This window comes from Amblyraja radiata, assembly GCF_010909765.2.
Source record: "Amblyraja radiata isolate CabotCenter1 chromosome 42 unlocalized genomic scaffold, sAmbRad1.1.pri SUPER_42_unloc_2, whole genome shotgun sequence".
Taxonomy (NCBI): Eukaryota; Metazoa; Chordata; class Chondrichthyes; order Rajiformes; family Rajidae; genus Amblyraja; species Amblyraja radiata.
The window spans coordinates 1,780,569-1,806,544 of record NW_022630088.1 but is presented as its reverse complement, the minus strand read 5'-3'; the positions used below and the strand labels follow the sequence as shown (position 1 = coordinate 1,806,544).

Below are 25,976 nucleotides of genomic sequence, written 5' to 3'. Positions count from 1 at the left end.
TTAACGCCGGTGGTGATGAAGTGCTTTGAGAGGTTGATCATGGAGCAAATCAACTCCTACATCGACAAAAACCTGGACCCACTGCAGTTCGCATACCGCCACAACAGATCAATGGTGGATGCGATCTCGCTGGCCCCCCGCTCCACTTGGACAACAAAACTCATATGTCAGGCTGTTATTCATTGATTACAGCTCGGCATTTAACACAATCATCCCCTCCAAACTGGTTACCAAACTCGCAGAACTGGGTCTCTGCGCATCCCTCTGCAACTGGATCCTCGACTTCCTCGTCCACAGACCACAGTCTGTTCGTATTGGTGGAAATGTGTCAGCCTCAATAACAATCAGCACGGGAGCACCTCAAGGCTGCGTGCTCAGCCCCCTGCTGTACTCACTCTATACCCATGACTGCGTAGCGAACCACAGTGCGAACTCCATCATCAAGTTCGCTGACGACACCACTATTGTGGGGCGTATCACTGATGGGGATGAGTCAGAGTACAGAAGAGAGATCGAGCAACTGTCCATATGGTGCCAGCGCAATAACCTGGCCCTGAACACCAGCAAAACCAAGGAACTGATTGTGGACTTTGGAAGGAGTAGGAGGGGGACACACAGCCCCATTTATATCAACGGGTCGATGGTTGAAAGGGTCAAGAACTTCAAATTCCTGGGGGTGCACATCTCTGAAGATCTTTCCTGGTCCGAGAACACTAACGCAATTATCAAAAAAGCTCATCAGCGCCTCTACTTCCTGAGAAGATTACGGAGAGTCGGATTGTCAAGGAAGACTCTCTCTAACTTCTACAGGTGCACAGTCGAGAGCATGCTGACCGGTTGCATCGTGGCTTGGTTCGGAAATTTGAGCGCCCTGGAGAGGAAAAGACTACAAAAAGTAGTAAACACTGCCCAGTCCATCATCGGCTCTGACCTTCCTTCCATCGAGGGGATTTATCGCAGTCGCTGCCTCAAAAAGACTGGCAGTATCATCAAAGACCCACACCATCCTGGCCACACACTCATCTTCCTGCTACCTTCAGGTAGAAGGTACAGGAGCCTGAAGACTGCAACAACCAGGTACAGGAATAGCTACTTCCCCTCAGCCATCAGGCTATTAAACCTGGCTCGGACAAAACTCTGATTATTAGCAACCACTTTCTGTTATTTGCACTACCAGTTTATTTATTCATGTGTGTCGGCGCGACTCGTTGCAGCGGCTCCTACAGCCTGTCTGTCTTTTTTTATTTTTTGTCTAGTTAAATGTAGTGTTTGGTGTTTTTTAAATACTGGTTTTTAAATGTGTATATGTGGGGGTCGGGGGGGGGGGGGGGGGGAGGGGGAAACCGTTTAAAATCTCTTCCCTGTCCGGGAGACCCGACCTTTTCCCTGTCGGGTCTCCGTTGTCGTTGGGGCCTAGCACCGTGGAGCGGCCTCCAACCTGAACGACCCGGGGGCTCGGGAGACTGCGCGGCGGACTACTCACCATCGTGGGGCTGGCCGGCCTCGGACCGTGGGGAGCGGTGGTGACTCGCTGCTGCGACTCGACTCCTGGGGCTCGGAGGCTCCAGCAACGCAGCCGCAGGTTCGGTGGACTGGGACATCGGGAGCTCGCGGGTCCGGGGGGAGAGAGAGAGACCGCTTCCCGGAGCTCCCGCAACGCGACTTCTCCAGCCCGTGTCGCGGGGTTTGGAACGACCCGGAGCGGGGAAGTACATCACCCGGCACGGCTTCATGGCCGTGGGACATTCCAGCGCCCGCCGGGGGCTCCAACTTCGAGACTTCTAGACCGGGAGCGGGGCCGTAAATCGCCCGGCACGGCCTAAAATGGCCGTGGGACGTATCATCGCCCGCCTGGGGCTTCGACATCGGGAGAGACATGGAGAGCAGGGGAGAGAAAAGACTTTTACCTTCCATCGCAGTGGGTTCACTGTGATGGATGTTTGTGTGAACTTAATTGTGTGTATGTCTGTAGGACATTGTTTTTGTTTGTATGGCTGTGGAAACAAAATTTCGTTTGAGTCTCACTGGGGCTCAAATGACAATAAATTTGTATTGTATTGTATATATTTATATCATGGTATATGGACACATTTATCTGTTTTGTAGTAAATGCCTACTATTTTCTGTGTGCTTAAGCAAAGCAAGAATTTCATTGTCCTATACAGGTTGATTGTTGAGAGTGGTAGACGCTCAACATCTGTGGGGGGGCGGGGGAGTGGATACGTATATCTTGGCCTGGGTAACCTTCAGGACAGTTGGGCACAGGACACATCATCAGTAGTGTACCCTTGCATCACTGGGTGTTTCGGCCTTTTAACACTATACACCCTCCACAAGGGCGGCCCGCTGCAGGATGATCAGCCCTCAGCGCGTGTCCCGTGTCAAACCGTCCCAAAGATTCACCCTGAAATACTTGGGGCCCAGCATGGGTCTTTCCGCTTGAGCCAAATCCACCGGCTGCTTCTTTCAGCCGCCTCTGAGAGTGATCTTATGGTCTTCCGCAGAGCCTGACCGTGGATTCCAAGCTCCTTCAGCAGTCTGATGGTAGATGACGCAACAAATCCTCTGCATCCCACTTCAACTGGATAGACTTTGGTGTTCCAGCCACGCTGCGTTGCCTCTGCTGCAAGCTCTGCGTAACGCAGCTTCTTACGCTCATAGGCCTCCTCAACAGAGTTCTCCCATGGAACTGTGAGCTCTATGATGTAAGCAGTCTTCTGTGAAGGGGACCAGAACACCAAGTCTGGCCTGAGGTTGGTGGAAGCAATTTCACGTGGAAAAACTAGTTGTCGGCCGATGTCCGCCAGCATCCTCCAGTCGCGGGCCCTGCATAGGTTTCCTTCTTCTGATCTGGTGGAAGGATGTTTAGATGTTTTCTGTCCTTCTCGGACAAAGGTTGTTGCCCTTAGGGGGAGGGGGTTGCTTGCTCTCGGAGGCAAGGAGTTGGTCGCACACCGCCTGTTCTCAAGGGCTGATGCCAGGCTTTTTAGTACCTGATTATGCCGCCACGTGTATCTCCCTTGCTTGAGGCTGGTCTTGCAGCCTACCATGATGTGTTTGAGGGTCGCTGGAGTTGGGCAGAGGGCACAGGTTGGATCCTCGCCGTACCACTGATGGAGGTTCTTTGGTGATGGAAGCACGTCATAAGTCGCTCTGATGATGAAGCTGATCTTGCTTGCTTCCATTTCCCATAGTTCTTTCCAGCTGATCTTCCTCCGCTCCACACCTTCCCACTGCATCCATTGCCCCTGTTTGGCAAGAGAGACCGCCTTTGCACTTCTTGCGGCCTCCTCTTGTCGCCGCACCTCCTCGACCACCAATGTCCTCCGCTCTGATGTTGTGGCCTTTCGCCAAGTTGGTTTACTTGTCGTAAGGCCAAAGCCTCCTCTTCCCTGCTGGACTTGCCCCACGATGTCTTTGTGTCTCAGGGCTGATGAAGCTTGCTGTACTGCATCAGATGGCGTCCACTTCCGGCCAGTTACTAGGGGCGGCGCAACAGCACTGATGGTCTTGTCTCTAGAGTCCCTCAGTGTCATCTGAAGTCTTACTTTAGAACACTTGTATTCCTCTGTTAGACTAGTGAGAGGTAGTTCCAGGACCCCTTTGCCATATAGGCCGATGTTAGTTAGACATCGTGGGACCCCGAGCCATTTCTTCGCGTATGAAGTTATGGTTCGCTCCATCTTCTGCACAGTTGTTATTGGGGCTTCATAAATGGTCAGTGGCCACATTGTCCGAGGAAGGAGTCCAAACTGTAGGCACCAGAGCTTCAGTTTCCCAGGCAGTAGGGTCTTATTGATGTTCTCCAGACCATTGACAATTTCTTGCCTTAGTTGTTCCACCTGCTCTTTATCCTTGAGACTTGCGTTGTACCATCTGCCCAGGCTTTTAACTGGCTGTTCAGACACTGTTGGTATTGGGTCGTCACCGATACAGAACCTTGTGTCTCTAAGCACCCCCTTGACTATGGAGATGCTTCGAGATTTACTTGGTTTGATCTTCATTCGGGCCCACTTGATGTTCTCCTGCAGCTTTCCAAGTAGCCGCTTGGTGCATGCTGCAGTAGTGGTTAGTGTGGTCATGTCGTCCATGTATGCCCTGATGGGTGGCAGACGGAGCCCAGCCCTGGTTCGTTCACCGCCCACCACCCATTTTGAGGCCCTGATGATGACTTCCATGGCCATTGTAAAGGCCAAGGGTGAGACTGTGCAGCCTGCCATGATGCCTACTTCCAAGCGCTGCCATGTTGTACTGAAGTCAGCTGTTGTGAAGCACAGCTGCAGGTCTTGGAAATAGCTCTTGACCAGTCTGGTGATGAGCTCTGGTACATGGAAAAAGGCAAAAGATTCCCAAAGGAGTTCATGGGGAACTGAACCAAATGCATTGGCCAGATCGAGGAAGATCACATGTAGGTCTCTCTTCTCCTTCTTAGCTGCTTGGATCTGGTGCCAGATCATGCTTGTATGCTCCAAGCAGCCCGAAAATCCTGGAATTCCTGCTTTCTGTACAGATGTATCAATGTACTTGTTTGTTACCAGATAGGTGGACAGCCTTTGTGATACAATGCTGAAAAAGATTTTTCCCTCGACGTTGAGGAGACATATTGGCCGGAATTGGCTGATGTCTGACGCATCCTTTTCTTTAGGTATTAGCACGCCGCCGGCCCTTCGCCACGCCTTAGGTATTGTTTGCTTCTTCCACACCACCCTCATGAGCTTCCATAGAAAGCGTAACACATCCGGTGCGTTCTTGTAGAGCTTGTATGGTACTCCATTTGGCCCCGGAGCTGATGCTGCTCTTGCTCGCCGGACAGTGTTCTCTACCTCTTTCCATCTTGGAGGGCTGGTGTCCAGGTTGAATTCAGGTGGTTGAATAGGCGGGATGTCATGTGGGATGACTAACTGCTCATGCCTTTTCGTGTCTTGGTGGGCCTTTTCCAGGTGTTCCTCCAATTCCCGTTTTGATGTTTTCAAAGTTCCACTTTTTTCCTTTGCGAAGAGGTCTTTGATGAACTTGAAAGGGTCTTTGTAGAACCGTGTTCTTGTGTGTTCTTTCTTCCTGCGAAGTTTCCTCAAGTTCTCTGCTTTTCGCAAGGTTGCCAATCGGCTCTTGATGTCCTCTTGGAGTAGCATGAGACCTTCTCTCTCTGCCTCAGTTGCTTTTTTCCATTGCTTTTTCAACTGTCTCCTCTCTCTGATTAGCCTCTCGATCTCCTGCTGCCTCCTGGACTTGATTGGTGTTGGTAATTTCTTTCCACCTCTCCCTTTACTCACCCCAAACCGTTCTTCTCCATAGCTGTAGATTGTGTTGCCCATCCTTTCAAGCTTTTCTACTGCTGTGCCCGCTTGTTGCTCCAAGATATGTATAAGGTCACTGTTGACCGTCTCCCACTCTTTCTTTTCAACAGCTTTGGGCCATTTCACTCCAGGTTTGTGCCCTTTGATCTTTCCCTCCAATGGAAGTCTTTGTCGTTGTTGCGTGGGCTCCTCCACCGGCATTTCTGTGCTTGTATCACCCTCTTCAGTGACATGGGTGCTGATGCTCTGCGAACTTTGGTTTGAGTCCTGTCGCTGTGCTTCACTCGACTGATTTGACTGGTTGCTTCGTAAGAAGTACTGGTCAATGCGAGGCCCATGTCTCTGCTCTCTCAAGCACTTTTTCCTCCCTTGGTGGATCTTCAAGCCCTTCACTGATGTAATTTTCTCCCAACCACAAATGCACACCTGAAGTTTGTGTCCCGCAGCTGTTGTGGATGTCTCATGTGCCATGCTCTCCTTGTCCGTAGTCGTTTCCGTTCCTGGGTCTGTAACCGTGTTATCAATCGGTGAGCCATCTTCCGCCCCCGCTCTCGCAGGCTCTAGGGGTATTCTCTTTAATTTACTTTTAGTAGCATTTAGCGGGTGTCTCCAACTAACTGAAACAGCGTTGGGGACTGCTATCATGGGTAGCTAGCCCATGACGGCCCCAGTGGGGTCTGTTCCCTCCTGTCAGCTGTCTCTCCAAGCTGTCACGTGGACTTTCCCATGTTGTCAGCTGTCCTTTCACAGCAGTCACTGGACGAGTCCAGATTATCAGAATCAAATACACAGGACAAGATGTTAAGAAGTCCCTTGTGCCAATAGGTGGGGAGCATTTCACGACATTCGTTGATTGTTGAGAGTGGTAGACGCTCAACATCTGTGGGGGGGGGCGGGGGGGGGGGGGAGTGGATACGTATATCTTGGCCTGGGTAACCTTCAGGACAGTTGGGCACAGGACACATCATCAGTAGTGTACCCTTGCATCACTGGGTGTTTCGGCCTTTTAACACTATACACCCTCCACAAGGGCGGCCCGCTGCAGGATGATCAGCCCTCAGCGCGTGTCCCGTGTCAAACCGTCCCAAAGATTCACCCTGAAATACTTGGGGCCCAGCATGGGTCTTTCCGCTTGAGCCAAATCCACCGGCTGCTTCTTTCAGCCGCCTCTGAGAGTGATCTTATGGTCTTCCGCAGAGCCTGACCGTGGATTCCAAGCTCCTTCAGCAGTCTGATGGTAGATGACGCAACAAATCCTCTGCATCCCACTTCAACTGGATAGACTTTGGTGTTCCAGCCACGCTGCGTTGCCTCTGCTGCAAGCTCTGCGTAACGCAGCTTCTTACGCTCATAGGCCTCCTCAACAGAGTTCTCCCATGGAACTGTGAGCTCTATGATGTAAGCAGTCTTCTGTGAAGGGGACCAGAACACCAAGTCTGGCCTGAGGTTGGTGGAAGCAATTTCACGTGGAAAAACTAGTTGTCGGCCGATGTCCGCCAGCATCCTCCAGTCGCGGGCCCTGCATAGGTTTCCTTCTTCTGATCTGGTGGAAGGATGTTTAGATGTTTTCTGTCCTTCTCGGACAAAGGTTGTTGCCCTTAGGGGGAGGGGGTTGCTTGCTCTCGGAGGCAAGGAGTTGGTCGCACACCGCCTGTTCTCAAGGGCTGATGCCAGGCTTTTTAGTACCTGATTATGCCGCCACGTGTATCTCCCTTGCGTGAGGCTGGTCTTGCAGCCTACCATGATGTGTTTGAGGGTCGCTGGAGTTGGGCAGAGGGCACAGGTTGGATCCTCGCCGTACCACTGATGGAGGTTCTTTGGTGATGGAAGCACGTCATAAGTCGCTCTGATGATGAAGCTGATCTTGCTTGCTTCCATTTCCCATAGTTCTTTCCAGCTGATCTTCCTCCGCTCCACACCTTCCCACTGCATCCATTGCCCCTGTTTGGCAAGAGAGACCGCCTTTGCACTTCTTGCGGCCTCCTCTTGTCGCCGCACCTCCTCGACCACCAATGTCCTCCGCTCTGATGTTGTGGCCTTTCGCCAAGTTGGTTTACTTGTCGTAAGGCCAAAGCCTCCTCTTCCCTGCTGGACTTGCCCCACGATGTCTTTGTGTCTCAGGGCTGATGAAGCTTGCTGTACTGCATCAGATGGCGTCCACTTCCGGCCAGTTACTAGGGGCGGCGCAACAGCACTGATGGTCTTGTCTCTAGAGTCCCTCAGTGTCATCTGAAGTCTTACTTTAGAACACTTGTATTCCTCTGTTAGACTAGTGAGAGGTAGTTCCAGGACCCCTTTGCCATATAGGCCGATGTTAGTTAGACATCGTGGGACCCCGAGCCATTTCTTCGCGTATGAAGTTATGGTTCGCTCCATCTTCTGCCACAGTTGTTATTGGGGCTTCATAAATGGTCAGTGGCCACATTGTCCGAGGAAGGAGTCCAAACTGTAGGCACCAGAGCTTCAGTTTCCCAGGCAGTAGGGTCTTATTGATGTTCTCCAGACCATTGACAATTTCTTGCCTTAGTTGTTCCACCTGCTCTTTATCCTTGAGACTTGCGTTGTACCATCTGCCCAGGCTTTTAACTGGCTGTTCAGACACTGTTGGTATTGGGTCGTCACCGATACAGAACCTTGTGTCTCTAAGCACCCCCTTGACTATGGAGATGCTTCGAGATTTACTTGGTTTGATCTTCATTCGGGCCCACTTGATGTTCTCCTGCAGCTTTCCAAGTAGCCGCTTGGTGCATGCTGCAGTAGTGGTTAGTGTGGTCATGTCGTCCATGTATGCCCTGATGGGTGGCAGACGGAGCCCAGCCCTGGTTCGTTCACCGCCCACCACCCATTTTGAGGCCCTGATGATGACTTCCATGGCCATTGTAAAGGCCAAGGGTGAGACTGTGCAGCCTGCCATGATGCCTACTTCCAAGCGCTGCCATGTTGTACTGAAGTCAGCTGTTGTGAAGCACAGCTGCAGGTCTTGGAAATAGCTCTTGACCAGTCTGGTGATGAGCTCTGGTACATGGAAAAAGGCAAAAGATTCCCAAAGGAGTTCATGGGGAACTGAACCAAATGCATTGGCCAGATCGAGGAAGATCACATGTAGGTCTCTCTTCTCCTTCTTAGCTGCTTGGATCTGGTGCCAGATCATGCTTGTATGCTCCAAGCAGCCCGAAAATCCTGGAATTCCTGCTTTCTGTACAGATGTATCAATGTACTTGTTTGTTACCAGATAGGTGGACAGCCTTTGTGATACAATGCTGAAAAAGATTTTTCCCTCGACGTTGAGGAGACATATTGGCCGGAATTGGCTGATGTCTGACGCATCCTTTTCTTTAGGTATTAGCACGCCGCCGGCCCTTCGCCACGCCTTAGGTATTGTTTGCTTCTTCCACACCACCCTCATGAGCTTCCATAGAAAGCGTAACACATCCGGTGCGTTCTTGTAGAGCTTGTATGGTACTCCATTTGGCCCCGGAGCTGATGCTGCTCTTGCTCGCCGGACAGTGTTCTCTACCTCTTTCCATCTTGGAGGGCTGGTGTCCAGGTTGAATTCAGGTGGTTGAATAGGCGGGATGTCATGTGGGATGACTAACTGCTCATGCCTTTTCGTGTCTTGGTGGGCCTTTTCCAGGTGTTCCTCCAATTCCCGTTTTGATGTTTTCAAAGTTCCACTTTTTTCCTTTGCGAAGAGGTCTTTGATGAACTTGAAAGGGTCTTTGTAGAACCGTGTTCTTGTGTGTTCTTTCTTCCTGCGAAGTTTCCTCAAGTTCTCTGCTTTTCGCAAGGTTGCCAATCGGCTCTTGATGTCCTCTTGGAGTAGCATGAGACCTTCTCTCTCTGCCTCAGTTGCTTTTTTCCATTGCTTTTTCAACTGTCTCCTCTCTCTGATTAGCCTCTCGATCTCCTGCTGCCTCCTGGACTTGATTGGTGTTGGTAATTTCTTTCCACCTCTCCCTTTACTCACCCCAAACCGTTCTTCTCCATAGCTGTAGATTGTGTTGCCCATCCTTTCAAGCTTTTCCTACTGCTGTGCCCGCTTGTTGCTCCAAGATATGTATAAGGTCACTGTTGACCGTCTCCCACTCTTTCTTTTCAACAGCTTTGGGCCATTTCACTCCAGGTTTGTGCCCTTTGATCTTTCCCTCCAATGGAGGTCTTTGTCGTTGTTGCGTGGGCTCCTCCACCGGCATTTCTGTGCTTGTATCACCCTCTTCAGTGACATGGGTGCTGATGCTCTGCGAACTTTGGTTTGAGTCCTGTCGCTGTGCTTCACTCGACTGATTTGACTGGTTGCTTCGTAAGAAGTACTGGTCAATGCGAGGCCCATGTCTCTGCTCTCTCAAGCACTTTTTCCTCCCTTGGTGGATCTTCAAGCCCTTCACTGATGTAATTTTCTCCCAACCACAAATGCACACCTGAAGTTTGTGTCCCGCAGCTGTTGTGGATGTCTCATGTGCCATGCTATCCTTGTCCGTAGTCGTTTCCGTTCCTGGGTCTGTAACCGTGTTATCAATCGGTGAGCCATCTTCCGCCCCCGCTCTCGCAGGCTCTAGGGGTATTCTCTTTAATTTACTTTTAGTAGCATTTAGCGGGTGTCTCCAACTAACTGAAACAGCGTTGGGGACTGCTATCATGGGTAGCTAGCCCATGACGGCCCCAGTGGGGTCTGTTCCCTCCTGTCAGCTGTCTCTCCAAGCTGTCACGTGGACTTTCCCATGTTGTCAGCTGTCCTTTCACAGCAGTCACTGGACGAGTCCAGATTATCAGAATCAAATACACAGGACAAGATGTTAAGAAGTCCCTTGTGCCAATAGGTGGGGAGCATTTCACGACATTCGTTGATTGTTGAGAGTGGTAGACGCTCAACATCTGTGGGGGGGCGGGGGGGGGGGAGTGGATACGTATATCTTGGCCTGGGTAACCTTCAGGACAGTTGGGCACAGGACACATCATCAGTAGTGTACCCTTGCATCACTGGGTGTTTCGGCCTTTTAACACTATACACCCTCCACAAGGGCGGCCCGCTGCAGGATGATCAGCCCTCAGCGCGTGTCCCGTGTCAAACCGTCCCAAAGATTCACCCTGAAATACTTGGGGCCCAGCATGGGTCTTTCCGCTTGAGCCAAATCCACCGGCTGCTTCTTTCAGCCGCCTCTGAGAGTGATCTTATGGTCTTCCGCAGAGCCTGACCGTGGATTCCAAGCTCCTTCAGCAGTCTGATGGTAGATGACGCAACAAATCCTCTGCATCCCACTTCAACTGGATAGACTTTGGTGTTCCAGCCACGCTGCGTTGCCTCTGCTGCAAGCTCTGCGTAACGCAGCTTCTTACGCTCATAGGCCTCCTCAACAGAGTTCTCCCATGGAACTGTGAGCTCTATGATGTAAGCAGTCTTCTGTGAAGGGGACCAGAACACCAAGTCTGGCCTGAGGTTGGTGGAAGCAATTTCACGTGGAAAAACTAGTTGTCGGCCGATGTCCGCCAGCATCCTCCAGTCGCGGGCCCTGCATAGGTTTCCTTCTTCTGATCTGGTGGAAGGATGTTTAGATGTTTTCTGTCCTTCTCGGACAAAGGTTGTTGCCCTTAGGGGGAGGGGGTTGCTTGCTCTCGGAGGCAAGGAGTTGGTCGCACACCGCCTGTTCTCAAGGGCTGATGCCAGGCTTTTTAGTACCTGATTATGCCGCCACGTGTATCTCCCTTGCGTGAGGCTGGTCTTGCAGCCTACCATGATGTGTTTGAGGGTCGCTGGAGTTGGGCAGAGGGCACAGGTTGGATCCTCGCCGTACCACTGATGGAGGTTCTTTGGTGATGGAAGCACGTCATAAGTCGCTCTGATGATGAAGCTGATCTTGCTTGCTTCCATTTCCCATAGTTCTTTCCAGCTGATCTTCCTCCGCTCCACACCTTCCCACTGCATCCATTGCCCCTGTTTGGCAAGAGAGACCGCCTTTGCACTTCTTGCGGCCTCCTCTTGTCGCCGCACCTCCTCGACCACCAATGTCCTCCGCTCTGATGTTGTGGCCTTTCGCCAAGTTGGTTTACTTGTCGTAAGGCCAAAGCCTCCTCTTCCCTGCTGGACTTGCCCCACGATGTCTTTGTGTCTCAGGGCTGATGAAGCTTGCTGTACTGCATCAGATGGCGTCCACTTCCGGCCAGTTACTAGGGGCGGCGCAACAGCACTGATGGTCTTGTCTCTAGAGTCCCTCAGTGTCATCTGAAGTCTTACTTTAGAACACTTGTATTCCTCTGTTAGACTAGTGAGAGGTAGTTCCAGGACCCCTTTGCCATATAGGCCGATGTTAGTTAGACATCGTGGGACCCCGAGCCATTTCTTCGCGTATGAAGTTATGGTTCGCTCCATCTTCTCCACAGTTGTTATTGGGGCTTCATAAATGGTCAGTGGCCACATTGTCCGAGGAAGGAGTCCAAACTGTAGGCACCAGAGCTTGTTTCCCAGGCAGTAGGGTCTTATTGATGTTCTCCAGACCATTGACAATTTCTTGCCTTAGTTGTTCCACCTGCTCTTTATCCTTGAGACTTGCGTTGTACCATCTGCCCAGGCTTTTAACTGGCTGTTCAGACACTGTTGGTATTGGGTCGTCACCGATACAGAACCTTGTGTCTCTAAGCACCCCCTTGACTATGGAGATGCTTCGAGATTTACTTGGTCGTGAAATGCTCCCCACCTATTGGCACAAGGGACTTCTTAACATCTTGTCCTGTGTATTTGATTCTCAGGGACACATGACAATAAACTCACTTGAACTTGAACTTGTGGGCTTTGGCTCTGTTCTGGACTGCAGAGCCTGTGTTTTGTAGGTCTCATGGCAATGTTACAGGCCCGGGCCTAACCTTTGGGCTGTGGCCTAAGTTATGGGCCTCGGAGCCTGTCAAGTAAAGGACTACTGGAGTCAGGGTCATGTTGCTAGAGAAGGCCTAGTCTGTTGTCAATGAAGGCCTACTACCAACAGGCTTCTGTTGCGAAGGAAGTTCTACTGGTATCAGACTCCCATTGCTAAGAAACTCCCACAGAAGTGCTCGCTCACTCCAGCACTAATAAATGAATCTTTTCACCACTTCTTCTCACAATGAATGCTTCTTGTAGTCTTAGGGTCCAAAATAGCGGACCACACACCCAAAGTATTGCCCCACACGCATACCAATATATTTTGTACAGCAGCTCTATCATGATGATATTATCATGATAAATAATAACATAAATAAATGAGGCCTACATTCTGGGCCACAGGACTGTATTATAGGCTCTCAGGGCTGTCAGATCACCTCCTCCATCAGGCTATCAACAGAGAGCAGAGGCCACCCTGATTGAAGTCCTGTCACGCCTTTACTCCACATGGAAAACAACTCCGGGCATCCATTCAGCCAACTGCGAAATAAACACACTGGATAGCCACCAAGTGGTCACAGGAGTGGAAGGCAACCTCATCTCCATCACACAGCTACATCTCTTCACCAGATAAAAACTGTCCAAGGTCTGACCTCCCCAGAGGAGCATGGGTGAAGCTCAACAGACTTGGTACTGGAGTCGGGCGTTTCAATGCCAGCATGTGGAGATGGGAGCTCCACCAGAGCCCAGCCTGTGAAAGCGGAGCAGAACAACAGACAGCCAACCATGTCATCTCTGAGTGCCCACTCTACCACCCACCAAATGGAGCTCAGGGTCTGGCAGACATCGACGCAGACAACAACCTGGCTGCTCAACACCCGCTTGAGATCCAACTATTCCTTTGGTTTATTTATGTTTTCATCGCACGAAGAAGGGCTTTATTGTAAACTCCGGGCCTGTGCTATAGCTATAGTCTCCGGATCTAGGTTCTGGGCTTTGGCCTAATTTCTGGCACCACGAGCCTGTGTTTTAATAATAATAATAATAATGCATTTTATTTATGTGCGCCTTTCAGGACACTCAAGGACACCTTAGTTAAAACAAGTTTACAAACAAAATTATAAGTACAACAAATTACACAATTTTTGTAGGCTCCAGGCCTGTGTTTTATGCTTTGGCCCAAGTTCTGGGCTTTGGCCTAAGCTCTGGGCCTCAGAGCCTATGTTGTAGGTCTCGGGGCTGTGTTGAAGCCTGCTTGTGGGCTTTGGCCGATGTTCTGGGCCTTCAATCCTGTGTTTTGTAGGCCTCACGGTTGTGTTGTAGGCAACGAGCCAGTGTTATAGGCTCCAGGCCTACGTTCTGGGCTTCCGAGCCTGTGTTATGGGCCCCAGGACTATGTTATCGACTCCGGGCCTGTGTTGTGGGTTTTGGCCTATGTTCTGGCCTACGTTCTACCCCCCTCTCTCTCTCTGCCCTCTCTACCCCCTCTCTCTCTCCACTCTCTCCATCCACTCACCCTGATCCGAAACGCCACCACAATTCCAGACAAGATCACGATCATCAAGAGAAGAACGCAGAATAAGGCGAGAATGGCGATTTTTCGAGGATACGGGGCAGCAATGGACATTTTCTCACCCTGGAAACAGGAGGCAAAAGTCGGCCATCGTGAAACAGGCCCCAAAATATCGCCCTCGCTCTTTTTCTGTTTTTTTACTTCAGAGATACAGCGTGGAAACAGACCCTTCAGCCAACCGAGTCCTCGCCGACCAGCAACTCAACTTCTCAGAGTACCTTTCCTTGGCAGCTCTGATTCCTCTTCTCAGCTTGTACTTGGCCTGCCTGTGGAGGTCTGCATCCCCGCTCCTGTAGGCCTCCTCTTTAGAACGTTGGAGCTGTCTGAGTTCTGCAGTGAACCAGGGCTTGTTGGTGTTGAACCATGTCCAGGTCTTAGTTGGAAAGCAACTGTCTTCGCAAAAGCTGACATATGATGACAGTGTCCGTGTACTCATCAAGGCTTATGGTTGCTTCCCTGAACACATTCTAACCCGTGCAGTTAAAGCAGGATTATATCTTGTCCACCTTTTCGTTGTTCTGACCACAGGTGTAGATTGATTATACATGTAAACCAATCACATAGTTAGCATCATTAACTCCACCCTGCTATAACATTTATATTAACACTTGCTTCTGGTACAACTCAGTTCGAGCAGCAGTTGGCATGTTTTTATGTTCCCTGCCAGTTTTCTTTCATAATCTATTTTCCCTTTCCTAATTAAGCTCTTTGTCCCCTTCTGCTGGACTCTGATTTCTGCCAGTACTCTGGTAGGCTGCTTTTTCTGGCTAATTTGTATGCTTCATCTTTTGTTTTGATACTATCCCTGATTTCCCTTGTTATCCACGGATGCACTACCTTCCCTGATTTATTATTTTGCCAAACTGGGATGAACAAATTGTTGTAGTTCATCCATGCTGTCTTTAAATGTCTTCCATTGCATATCCAGTCAACCCTTTAAGAATCAATTGCCAATCTATCTTGGCCAATTCACGTCTCATACCCTCAAAGTTACCTTTCTTTAAGTTCAGAACCCTTGTTTCTGAATTAATTATGTCACTCTCCATCCTAATGAAGAACTCAATCATATTATGGTCACTCTTGCCCAAGGGTCCACGCACAACAAGACTGCTAACTAACCCTTCCTCATTACTCAATACCACTGCCAGAAGAAGACTGCGACCATGATTGTCTGTTGCTTGTAGAAGCCGCTGCCACTCCCCGGCTGGAATTACAGTCATCCGATTGATAATCCTGATCTGTTCCCATTTACCGATGGCTCTACACACCGACCTAGCGATGACAGATTATTGGCAGGGTATGCAGTGGTCACACCACACCAAGAGCTGGAGGCGTACGCTTTACCATCCTGAGCTGTTTGCCCTGACTCATGCTGCATTTTGGCTAAAAATACAAGTGCTAATATCTACAGCGATTCTTGCTATGCGTTTGGGGTTGTACATGACTTTGGGCAGTTATGGAGAAATAGAGGATTCATCACATCAACAGGAAAGATTATTAAGCATGATAAACTGATCTTAAATTTATTAAAATCCTTAAATGTAGACATATTCGTATTAACTATCTTTGTAATATAAAATACATGAATATACTAATTGTGTGGGATGAGAGAGAATACTAGGGTGAAGTGAGCCATCTAGATAGGCATCTAAACAGGAGGAAGGTAGAAGTTGGAGTTTGAAATCCAACGAAGAAGTAAACAAGCTTCCTTATCTGATTAGAATGTTGGGCTTGTGCCCATATTCCTTCGCATGCACAAGGAGGTGTCTCTTAGCTTTCTCCAACCAAGATTATAATCGGACCTGTATGGCTCCATTTTTGCAACTGATTAATGAGAGAAAATATTAATATCCTTTCTTACACTGTGTTGATCAACAAGGAGCTAACTGTGGAAGAAAAATTAATATCCTTCCTTATTTAATTTTGATTGGAATTGAACAAGGTAACGAAATGGTGTATTGGATGTGACAATTGGCAGCATCACTGGAGAACATGGATAGGTGATGTTTCACACAGTGCTGGAGTAACTCAGCGGATCAGAGCAGCATCTGTGGAGACCATGGATAGGTGACGTTTTACAGAGTACTGGAGTAACTTGGCAGGTCAGGCAACATCTATGGAGAACATGGATAGATGACATTTCGGGTCAGGACCCTTCTTCAGACTGACACTATGTTAACAAATGGGGTAATTGGCAGATGGGTGAAGTAAATGACAGAGGCGAGGGAATTTAAGGAGATAAAACGGTGTGCAATAAGTAGAGAGGAATGTATATGTGCAGCTTTAAGGGACATTGGTCAGGTAGCATTTGAAGTAATACATAAAGTTCTGGTCACCATTACAGGACTGATGTGGAGGCTTTGGGGAAGATGCAGAGATGGTTAACAAGGATGGTTTAAAAACAAGGAACTGCAGATGCTGGTTTACAAAAATGGACACACATTGCTGGAGTAACTCAGCCGGAAAGGCAGCATCTCTGGAGAGAAGGAATGGGGGACATTTCGTGTTGAGACAGGCGGGTGAAGCTCTTACCACAGGACAGGCGGGGGAAGGGACGCTCACCGCTGTGGGTACGCCGGTGCTGCCACAGGCTGGACATGTGGGTGAAACCCTTGTCACACTCAGCGCACACAAAGGGGTTTTCTCTGGTGTGTATCCGCTGGTGCTCCCGCAGCCCCCATGCTCGCTTGTCATAGTGGGAGCAGCTGCTCGCCGGCATGAGCCCGTCGGTGCTGCAGCAACCCCTGCAAGCTGTCAAACGCCTCACCACAGTACGGGCAGTCGTTGGGCTGGCCACTGGTGTGCACGTGCTGGTGAGACAGGGCGTGGGAGGCAATGGCAAAGCGCTCTCCACACACTGGGCTGGCGACGGGACGGTCACCGGCGTGCACCCGCTGGTGGGACAGCAGACTGGTGGAGCGGGTGAAGCCCTTGCCGCACTGGACGCAGGTGTAGGGACGCTCGCCGGTGTGGGTGCGCTGATGCTGCAGCAGGTTGTTGGACTTGGTGAAGCCTTTGCCGCACTGGGCGCAGGTGTAGGGGCGCTCGCCAGTGTGGGTGCGCTGGTGCTCCAGCAGGCTAGTGGAGCAGGTGAAGCCCTTGCCGCACTGGACGCAGGTGTAGGGTCGATCCCCGGTGTGGGTGCGCTGGTGCTCCAGCAGCCTGGTGGAGCGGGTGAAGCCCTTGCCGCACTGGGCACAAGTGTAGGGGTGCTCGCCGGTGTGGGTGCGCTGGTGCACCAGCAGGCTGCTGGAGCTGTTGAAACCCTTGCCGCACTGGGCGCAGGTGTAGGGACGCTCGCCGGTGTGGGTGCGCTGGTGCTCCAGCAGGTTGCTGGAGCGTGTGAAGCCCTTGCCGCAGTCACTGCAAGTGTAGGAGCGCTCCCCGCTGTGGGTGTGCTGGTGCAACAGCAGGTTTTGGGACTGGGTGAAGCTCTTTCCGCAGTCGCTGCTGGTGTAGGGCTGCTCCCCGGTGTGCAGGCACCTGTGCACCTTCAGGTGCGTGGACGACTTGAAACCTTTGCCGCAGTCGGAGCAGGTGAAGGGCCGCTCACTGCTGTGCACCCGCTGGTGCTCCCGCAGCCCCGACAACCGGGTACATCTTTTGCCACAGGTGGAGCAGCCATAGGGCTTCTCGCCCGTGTGAACCCGCCGGTGGATCTCCAGCTTGCTCGGGCACCAGCAGGCCTTGCCACACACGTCGCACACATAACGCTTCTCCTTGTTGTGCCCCGACATGTGGTCCTCCACCAAAGCTCAGCCCCTCGAAGCTCAGCCCGCACACCGAGCAGATGTGGGGGCTCACCGGCACCCTGGCCGCTCTCAATGGCCGCTCACGTCCCCACCTCTCCGTCCACAGCAACAGCTCCTAAACGCTGCAGGAGGGGAACACAGAGAGTCAACAAGCTGGTAAACAGAACATTACTAACGCGTGAACATTGCTAGTGCTTGGGGGGGGGGGGGGGGGGCAGGGGTGTGTGAGGGGAGCAGGGATGAAGAAGGGGGCGCTGCAGTTGGAGGACCAGCGACGGTGCATCACCAGGGAGGGGGTGACGGGAGGGGTGAAGGGGGATGGAGAGGAGGGAGTGAGGGGGGGAAGGAGTGGAGAGGTGGTGAGGAGGCAAGTGGGGAAGGGGAATGAGGACAGTGGAAGTGAGGGGAAGGGGAGAAGAGAGGAGAGTGAGGCGAGAGGGTGGTGGAAGAGGAGGGGATTAGGGGGAGAAGGTAGGGGTTGGGATGAGGAAGGAGGGCGGCCCTGCCCCATGATGCACCCCCGCCCTGCCCCTACGTACCCCCACCCGTGATGTACCCCCGCCCTGCCCGTGACGTACCCCACCCCCAGACGTACCCCACCCTGCCCCATGATGCACCCCCGCCCTGCCCCGTAACGTACCCCCACCCCGTGACGTACCCCCGCCCTGCCCCGTGACGTGCCCCCACCCCATGATGCACCCCGCCCTGCCCCGTGACGTACCCCCACCCCATGATGCACCCCCGCCCTGCCCCATGACGTACCCCCGCCCTGCCCCGTGACGTACCCCCACCTTGCCTCGTGATGAACCCCGCCCTGCCCCGTGACGTACCCCCACCCTGCCCCGTGACGTACCCCACCTTGCCCCGTGACGTACCCCCGCCCTGCCCCGTGACGTACCCCCGGCCTGCCACGTGATGTACCCCCACCCCATGACGTACCCCCACCCTGCCCCGTGACGTACCCCGCCCTGCCCCGTGACGTACCCCCACCATGACCCGTGACGTACCCCTGCCCCCTACACACACGACAGGCACCCTGACGTCACGGTGGGGACTGCTGGCAGCGCCCCGCCAGCGTTTGAGGGGAACATGGATCGGTTACACCACGGCCTCCCGCTGCCAGGTTAACGTTGCAGTCGGAGGACCAGAGGGCGCTCAGACTCACTCACTGACATCCCCCTCCGCCCGCACGCTTCGGGCTCCAGCTCCTCGTGTCGCCGGCCGCAGGATCGGCCTCGGCGAGGGAGGAGGGGGTGGGGAAAGGACGCGGGGCCGAGCGGCGGCAGCTGTTCCCGCCTCTTCGTCCCACGTCACAAAGGAGCAGGTGCCGCCCCCTCCTTGCGACCGACCAATCAGAGCCACATCCCCGCCCCTTGGACGGACAGCGTCCTCTGCCAATTGGAGCCGCCCATCCCGCCCTAGCAACAGTTGCCACGGCGGGGCCGGCCCTGCCCCCGCGGCTCCTACACCACGTGGGGGGGAGGGGAAACAATCACAGCAGCTGCAGAGGCTGCAAACCTGAGATAAAACTTCAAGGGGGGCTAGACTACAAAATGCTGCAGTAACTCAGCGGGACGGGCAGCATCTCTGGAGAGAAGGAATGGGCGACATTTCGAGGTCGAGACCCTTCCTCAGACTGAAAGTCGTAGGAGAGATGTAGACAGTGATGTGGAGTGAAAAGATTTTATATAGAAACATAGACAATAGGTGCAGGAGTAGGCCCTTCGAGCCAGCACCGTCATTCAATGTGATCACGGCTGATCATCCACCAACATTACCCCGTTCCTGCCTTCTCCCCATATCCCCCTGACTCTGCTATCTTTAAGAGCTCTAATCTAGCTCTCTCTTGAAAGTATCCAGAGAACCGGCCCCCACCGCCCTCTGAGGCAGAAAATTCCACAGACTAACAACTCTCTGTGTGAAAAAGTGTTTCCGCATCTCCGATCTAAATGGCTTACCCCTTATTCTTAAACTGTGGTCCCTGGTTCTGAACACCCCCAAGATCGGGAACATGTTTCATGCCTCTAGCAAAGTGTTTCCAGGTTCAGCTCCTGAAGGACCATGTTGGGGCACTGGAGAAGCAACTGGATGACCTCAGGATCACCCGGGACAATCCTGGACAGGACCTACAGTAAGATCGTTACACCGAAGACACCCGAAGAGAAAAGGAACAGGTCTGCGAGTCAAAAGGTGACGCTGAGGCATAACCGAAGAGACAGACGTCAGGCAGAGCCATGGTAGTCGGGGACAGACAGGGGTTTCTGGGCAACAGGTGGGAGTAAAGGATGGTGTGTTGCCACCCTGATGCCAGGATCCAGGATGTCACGGACCGATTGTCATCCTCAAGAGTGAAGGTGAGCAGCCGGAAGTGGTAGTGCATGTCGGCACAAATGACGTCGGGAAGAAGAGGAAAGACATTCTTCAGCATGACCTCAGAGAACTCGGAAAGTGACTGAAAAGCTGAACCGCCAAGGTGGTTATCTCCAGTTTGCTTCCAGTTCCTCGTGCTGGTGAGGGAAGGAACAGGGAGATAGAGGATCTCAATGTGTGGCTGAGGAGCTGGTGCAGGGAGCAGGGATTTAGATTCTTAGACCACTGAGATCTGCTTTGGAGGAAGGGAAAATTGTACAAAAAGGATGGGTTACACCTTAACAGGCGGGGGAACAACAATGCCAGGTATTTCTGGGATTAATACAGAAGGTGCAGGATTGGTTCATTCCAAAGAGGAAGAAAGATTCCAAGGGGAGTAAGGGGCGACCGTGGCTGACAAGGGCAGTCAGGGACAGAATCAAAATAAAAGAGAAGCACAACATAGCAAAGATGAGCGGGAAGCCAGAGGATTGGGTAACTTTTAAAGTGCAACAGAAGATAACTAAAAAGACAATACGGGGAGAAATGATGAGGTATAAAGGTAAGCTAGCCAAGAATATAAAGGACGATAGTAAAGGCTTCTTTTGGTATGTGAAGAGGAAAAAAATAGCTAAGCCCAAATTTCGGCCCTTGAAGACTGAAAAAGGCAAATTTATTATGGGGAACAAGGAAATGGCAGATGAGTTGAACTAATGGATCTGTCTTCACAAACAACCTCCCAGATGTACTAATGGCCAGAGGATCTATGGTGACGGAGGAACTGAAGGAAATTCACATTAGGCAAGAAATGGTGTAATGTAGACTGATGGGACTGATAAATCCCCAAGGCCTGATGGTCTACATCCCAGGGTACTTAAGGAAGGAGGTCAAGGGGGAGAGAGAGGTGGAGAGAGGGAGGGTGGACAGAGAGTTTATTGATTACCCCCCTTAGACGGGGGTTTATTGATTATGTACAGCAAGGGGGAAGAGTGGGGGAGAGATGGAGATGGAGAGAGGGGAGTGGGAGAGGTTATTGATTATTTACCTCGTATATCCACTCAGACATAGGTTTATAACATTATTTACACCAGTTTTTCATTTTTCTCACAGACCTGTAGTTTATGTGGAGATTTATTGATTATTTACAGAGGGGGGGGGACGACAGACACTGAGTGATGTTTATAACATTATTTACCCCAGTTTTACCCCTAGACATGTAGTTTATGTGGAAATTTACTTTAGTAAATAAGGAGATGTTTATAATATTTTTCACCCCCAGACGTAAAACCGGCGCTGGCTACTGCACCAGCTACTGCACGCCTTAGCTCTCCCAGTACAACTGGACATTATTAAGTGCAATGCCCATACAAGGGGCCCATACAAGTGGCCCCTACAAAGTCTCCCGGGGGAATGCCCTTGCTGACATTACCGCCCGCACAGCAGATTACGAATTCTGCACATTGGTCCCCACAGAACCAAAGATTCTAGTAGGCAGAACGGCTCTGTCAGACAAGGGAATGGAAAGTTAATTAATGTAACGTGTTGCCACGTATAAAGATCTTTGGAAACGAGGAGGCTGCGCCGTTGACCCTTTGACGGGCCTCTGGCTCAACCTCTCGGACAAATTTGTGTACCTGATGTTTTTATGCCCGTCAAAGGGCCAACGGCGCAACCCCTTTGTTTCCAAATATCTTTTTACGTGACAAAACGTTACATTAATTAACTTTACATTCCTTTCTCTTTTACACTATATACACTTTCTTACACATGCTGATAAGGATGGAAGGGAAGAGAGAGAGAGGGAGAGAGTGAGAGACAGAACGAGAGAGAGCGAGAACGAGAGAGAGAGAGAAGAGAGATAAGGGATGTGTAGATGTGTGTTTTGGGTTGAGACCGTTCTTCAGTATGTGCTGTATTTATGAACAAAGTATGAACATTTTGGGGTGTATCAAAGTTTTAAGAGTTTTGCATGATTTCCTTGAGGTGTGTATAACTGTGTTTTACTCTTGAGTGAGAATTTTATTGCTTTAAAGTGTGTGAATATCTGAGATTCAACATATTGCGTGAGGTGTTGAAATTTGTGAGTGAATGTCACAGAAGAGGGTGTATAGTGAGTGAGTTTTAAGACTGTTACTTGTTTGTGGAACCGGTTCTGGATGAATGTTGAACATAATTCAGATGAAATAGGATGTAATTGAATGAGCTTGCTCATTTACATGATAAATCTTTGTAGAGTCTCGTGTGGTTTAAAAGGTAGTGTCTCTAAGAAGTTGCAGTTGTGTAGGGGTGGAGCCGCACAGATATTTTATTTTCCTTTGCTCTTCGGAAATGCATTGGCGATCTATGTGGAAATTAACTGTTTATTCTCTATCTTCTCAACTTTTATTAAACAGCGGATGTGGTTCAGCAAGGAGACTGTTCATTTTCTTCGCTGCGTAACCTGGCATTAGGATTGGTGACCTTGTTGGTATTTTAAGTTTGATTTATTCCTATTTCTTATCTTTTGAATTGAATTCAAGAGAGATCTGAATTGCACGCAGGCCATGTGGGATTCAGATTGAGGTGTTGGATGAAAATTGGAAATGCCTTTATCGCAGAAAAAAAAATCTGTTAATTTGGAATTGTTTTTTTCTTTATCTATATCTGATCTTGACCGCCTTTGTCTCGCTGTGCTGTGATTTTACGAGAGAACGACGCCACCAACGGCCGTCATTTTTGGCCACCTCACTCAGAGCCACCCTCCGCCTTCCTGGACCAGAGGATTTTTCCCATCGGTTAAAAATCAGAGAGATATTAATGGGTTTTTTTAAAATTGCCATTCTCTTTGCTGCCCCTGCTGGTGGGAGGGGGGAGGGACTATAAAACCCAGAAGTGGTGTGCCTCACTCAGTCTCTGCAAGATGGAGGATGCCAGAGGGTCACGTGTCTCTGAGCTCTGAATAACACCAAATACATGTCTACTCAACTGTGAGTGCCCTTAATGTGGTTTGAAAATGAAAATATGGTTGGTTTGCAGTAAACAGGCACTGCATGCAATTGGTTGTTTGGGGGGGGTTTGGGTTGAAGTAAAAAGGCACTGCATGCAAATGGTTGTTTGGAGGGTTTGGGTTGAAGTAAAAAGGCACTGCATGCAAATGGTTGTTTGGGGGGTTTTGGTTGTAAAAAGGCACTGCATGCAAATGGCTGCTTGGGGGGTTTGGGTTGAGTAAAAAGGCACTGCATGCAAATGGTTGTTTGCGGGGTTTGGATTGAATTGAAAAGGCACTGCATGCAAATTATTGTTTTTTTTGGGGGGGTGGTTTGGGTTAAAGTGAAAAGGCACTGCATGCCAATGGTTGTTTTGGGGGTTTGGGTTGAAGTGAAAAGGCACTGCATGCAAATGGTTGTTTGTCAAAACTTAACAACTTCCTGTTTGTACTATATTGATTTTAGATAAACGCTACCACTTACGGCTGTGATTTTTGGCCATTTTACTCACTCCCCCTCTGCTCATCAGGTGCAGAGGATTCTTCCCATCAATGAAAAACAAAAGTGTTATTAGTGTTTAAAAAATGTTGGGAATCTCTCTCCTGTCAATCACGCCATGAAGGCCACACCTTTTCCGGTGGGAGGGGGAGGGATTATAAAACCCGGAAGTGTGGGTGTGGCTCAGTGTCTGCATGATAGGGGAGGGAGAGGTCATGCTGGAAATCGCGTTTAAAGACCGCCCAACGGTGCACGATGTCTGAGTCAAACACCAGCATGTCAGGTTTACGACACGAATTAGCCATGGCAAATAAAAGGGAAATTGGAACTGGGGGAAAGCAAACAAAAAACCGATAGACAGGAGGCGCGAAGTACGACTTCTTGACACCATGTAAAGACTTCCAAACACGTTATGTCTTCACTAAACGTTTTATTATAGATACTGGTATAAAACACACACTGTGCCCTAGCTGTCCGTGGTCTGTCACTGGAGCTAGAGAGCGAGAGAGACGTGGGGAGGCTACAATTATACTGAAGATAATGGGGAGTGGTTAGTAGTGGTGAGGTCACTATGTTAAAGGAGCATGCACTGATCTACAATGACTCTGTCTGAGCTGTGAATCAACTGAACACACTGAATGGCTACTGAACTGTGAGTGTGGTGTTTTGTGTGGTTTTATGGTGGATTCACCCTGCTTGAAATAGTATGAAACTGTATTTGAATGTGTTGGCCTTGCACCCTCCTTGAAATGGTATGAAACTGCACTTGAATTTGGTGGCCTTGCACCATGCTTGAAGTGGTATGAAACTGCACTTGAATTTCGTGGCCTTGCACCCTGCTTGAAATGGTAGGAAAATGGATTTGAATTTGGTGGCCTTGCACTCTGCTTGAAATGGAATTTCAAGGAATAGCTATGAGTCAACTGCCAGCCCACCAGCCGTGAGTGAACTGCCAGGACATCAGGCTTGAGAAACTGAGCTGCCACCCCAATAATCCATTTGGTCCACAATGTCCATACTAGCCTTCTGGAGACCAGTAGTCCCTGCAGCCAACAACACCTATACCAGCGCTCCAGAAAGCCCCCCCCCCCCCCCCAATATTTGAATTAATGGAGAGGTGGAATATTGCGTCGGAGGACCAGCGCTCTTGTGTGAACATGGGACCCAACGGGTCCCACTTAGTCTAGTAATTACCTATTTTTAAAGGGTATGCCTTGTAAGTAGTTAAAGAGTTTAAGTAAAGCCTTGACTGAGATTGGACAGGACCTTAGTGATGAATTAATTACATATGCACAGCAACTGACAAAAACCTTGTCAGTCTTACAGAAACCACTGAACCACAGAACCCACTATCAACTAACCATAACAGCAAATCCTTATAACCAGGAGATCACGAACTGATAAGAAATTGGGATGGGGAAAAAATTGGGAGAACGGTGGAAGGAGCCCTTGCAAGAACTACTGACTACACCTACAGCAGTGAAGGTCGAAAATAATCCTCGTTGGATACACCTAACCGATTGCAAAATCATTGGAAATTGGAAAAAGGAAATATAAACTTGGATGTCCTCCTGCAAGACTGGAGGTAAAAGGAAGTCATACAAAACATTAAAAAAAAGTCCAGTATTTACAGTATCTTGTTGAAACCAGCCATGAACATAAGCAAACGCATTGCACTGAATTATATATGCGCCTCCCTAATCCCGGATACCAGGAACGAGTCTCCCCCTGGTTGAATAAACTTGAACCATTAACTGTGACCCCTTATTTGTTATTTGGGATCCCGGGATTTGGAATAATGGTCCACCTCTCTAAAAACCAAAGGGATCGATTTGAGATGGGCGACATGTCTGAGTCACACTTAACTGTAGCTACTAGACCTCCAGCAACAGCAAAAGAAATAGAAAAAATGGTGCAGGACAAACAGACATGTTTCATGTTTTAAAGTTGCCAATGACACAGAAGGAAAGATCACATGGGTCAGAAAGGAATGGGACACTATTTCTGAAAAGCAACAGCCACCTACTGAGGATTTGCCAAGGTTATCAATGGCTCTGAACCTTCGGCAAAGCATAAGAATTCAGCATTCAGCCCTTGAACATAAAGTGACTTTAAAAAGGGTGCCGCCTTGCCATGTTTAAAACAGTATCGACTGGCCCCGGAGGCTGAAGAAGGCATAGCTATGGTCATTGTATCTTTAATACACCAAGGAGTATGAGTGAAAAGCAAAGGCCTTTAATACTCCTATTCTGCCAGTCCCGAAAGTGGGAAGACGTAATGAATGGTGTGTTGTCCAAGACCTGAGAGCTATTAAAAATTGTGATCCCTAGTGCTCCTTTAGTACCTGACACCAATATTATTCTGTCATCTATACCGGCAGAAACCGACAAATTTCCAGTAATTGACCTATGTTCAACCTTTTTCTCCATATACCTGCATAAAGACAGCCAGTTCCTGTTTGCTTTTACCTACAAATGTCAACAAGGAGGCACCTGTGCTGTAATAAGATGAGAGTGTTGCGCCTATAATCGCTGATGAATCCTCTAATATCACTGACCTTGCTACCAATATTTCCCAAGAAATTGAAAAGATCTGCAAGTTTGGCAGTGACATGCATGGGTACAATGAAGGAAATGGGAGTTGGTGGACTCTGGGGTACTGTGTTACATTATAATCATCGCTCTGATTTTT

The 25,976-nt window shown here is 50.0% G+C and overlaps 3 protein-coding genes across 3 annotated transcripts in view; all 3 read right to left on the bottom strand.

The window, feature by feature from the left end:
* Positions 1 to 25,976, bottom strand: part of LOC116969026 — a 573,861-nt gene that overhangs the window by 281,263 nt on the left and 266,622 nt on the right. The window lies entirely within an intron of this gene.
* The window catches only part of LOC116969039 (ribonuclease inhibitor-like), a 451,987-nt gene that overhangs the window by 335,287 nt on the left and 90,724 nt on the right, over positions 1 to 25,976 (bottom strand). The window lies entirely within an intron of this gene.
* LOC116969023 (zinc finger protein 271-like) overlaps positions 1 to 25,976 on the bottom strand; it is a gene marked incomplete at its 3' end in the record, with an annotated part of 60,051 nt that overhangs the window by 32,524 nt on the left and 1,551 nt on the right. Inside the window, exons 3-5 of the mRNA XM_033015996.1 lie at positions 18,642 to 18,935; positions 17,144 to 17,237; positions 16,632 to 16,975 (exon numbers count right to left, since the gene is read on the bottom strand). Coding sequence (XP_032871887.1) covers positions 16,632 to 16,975; positions 17,144 to 17,237; positions 18,642 to 18,935 — 732 coding nt within the window. The remainder of the gene's footprint in view (positions 1 to 16,631; positions 16,976 to 17,143; positions 17,238 to 18,641; positions 18,936 to 25,976) is intronic.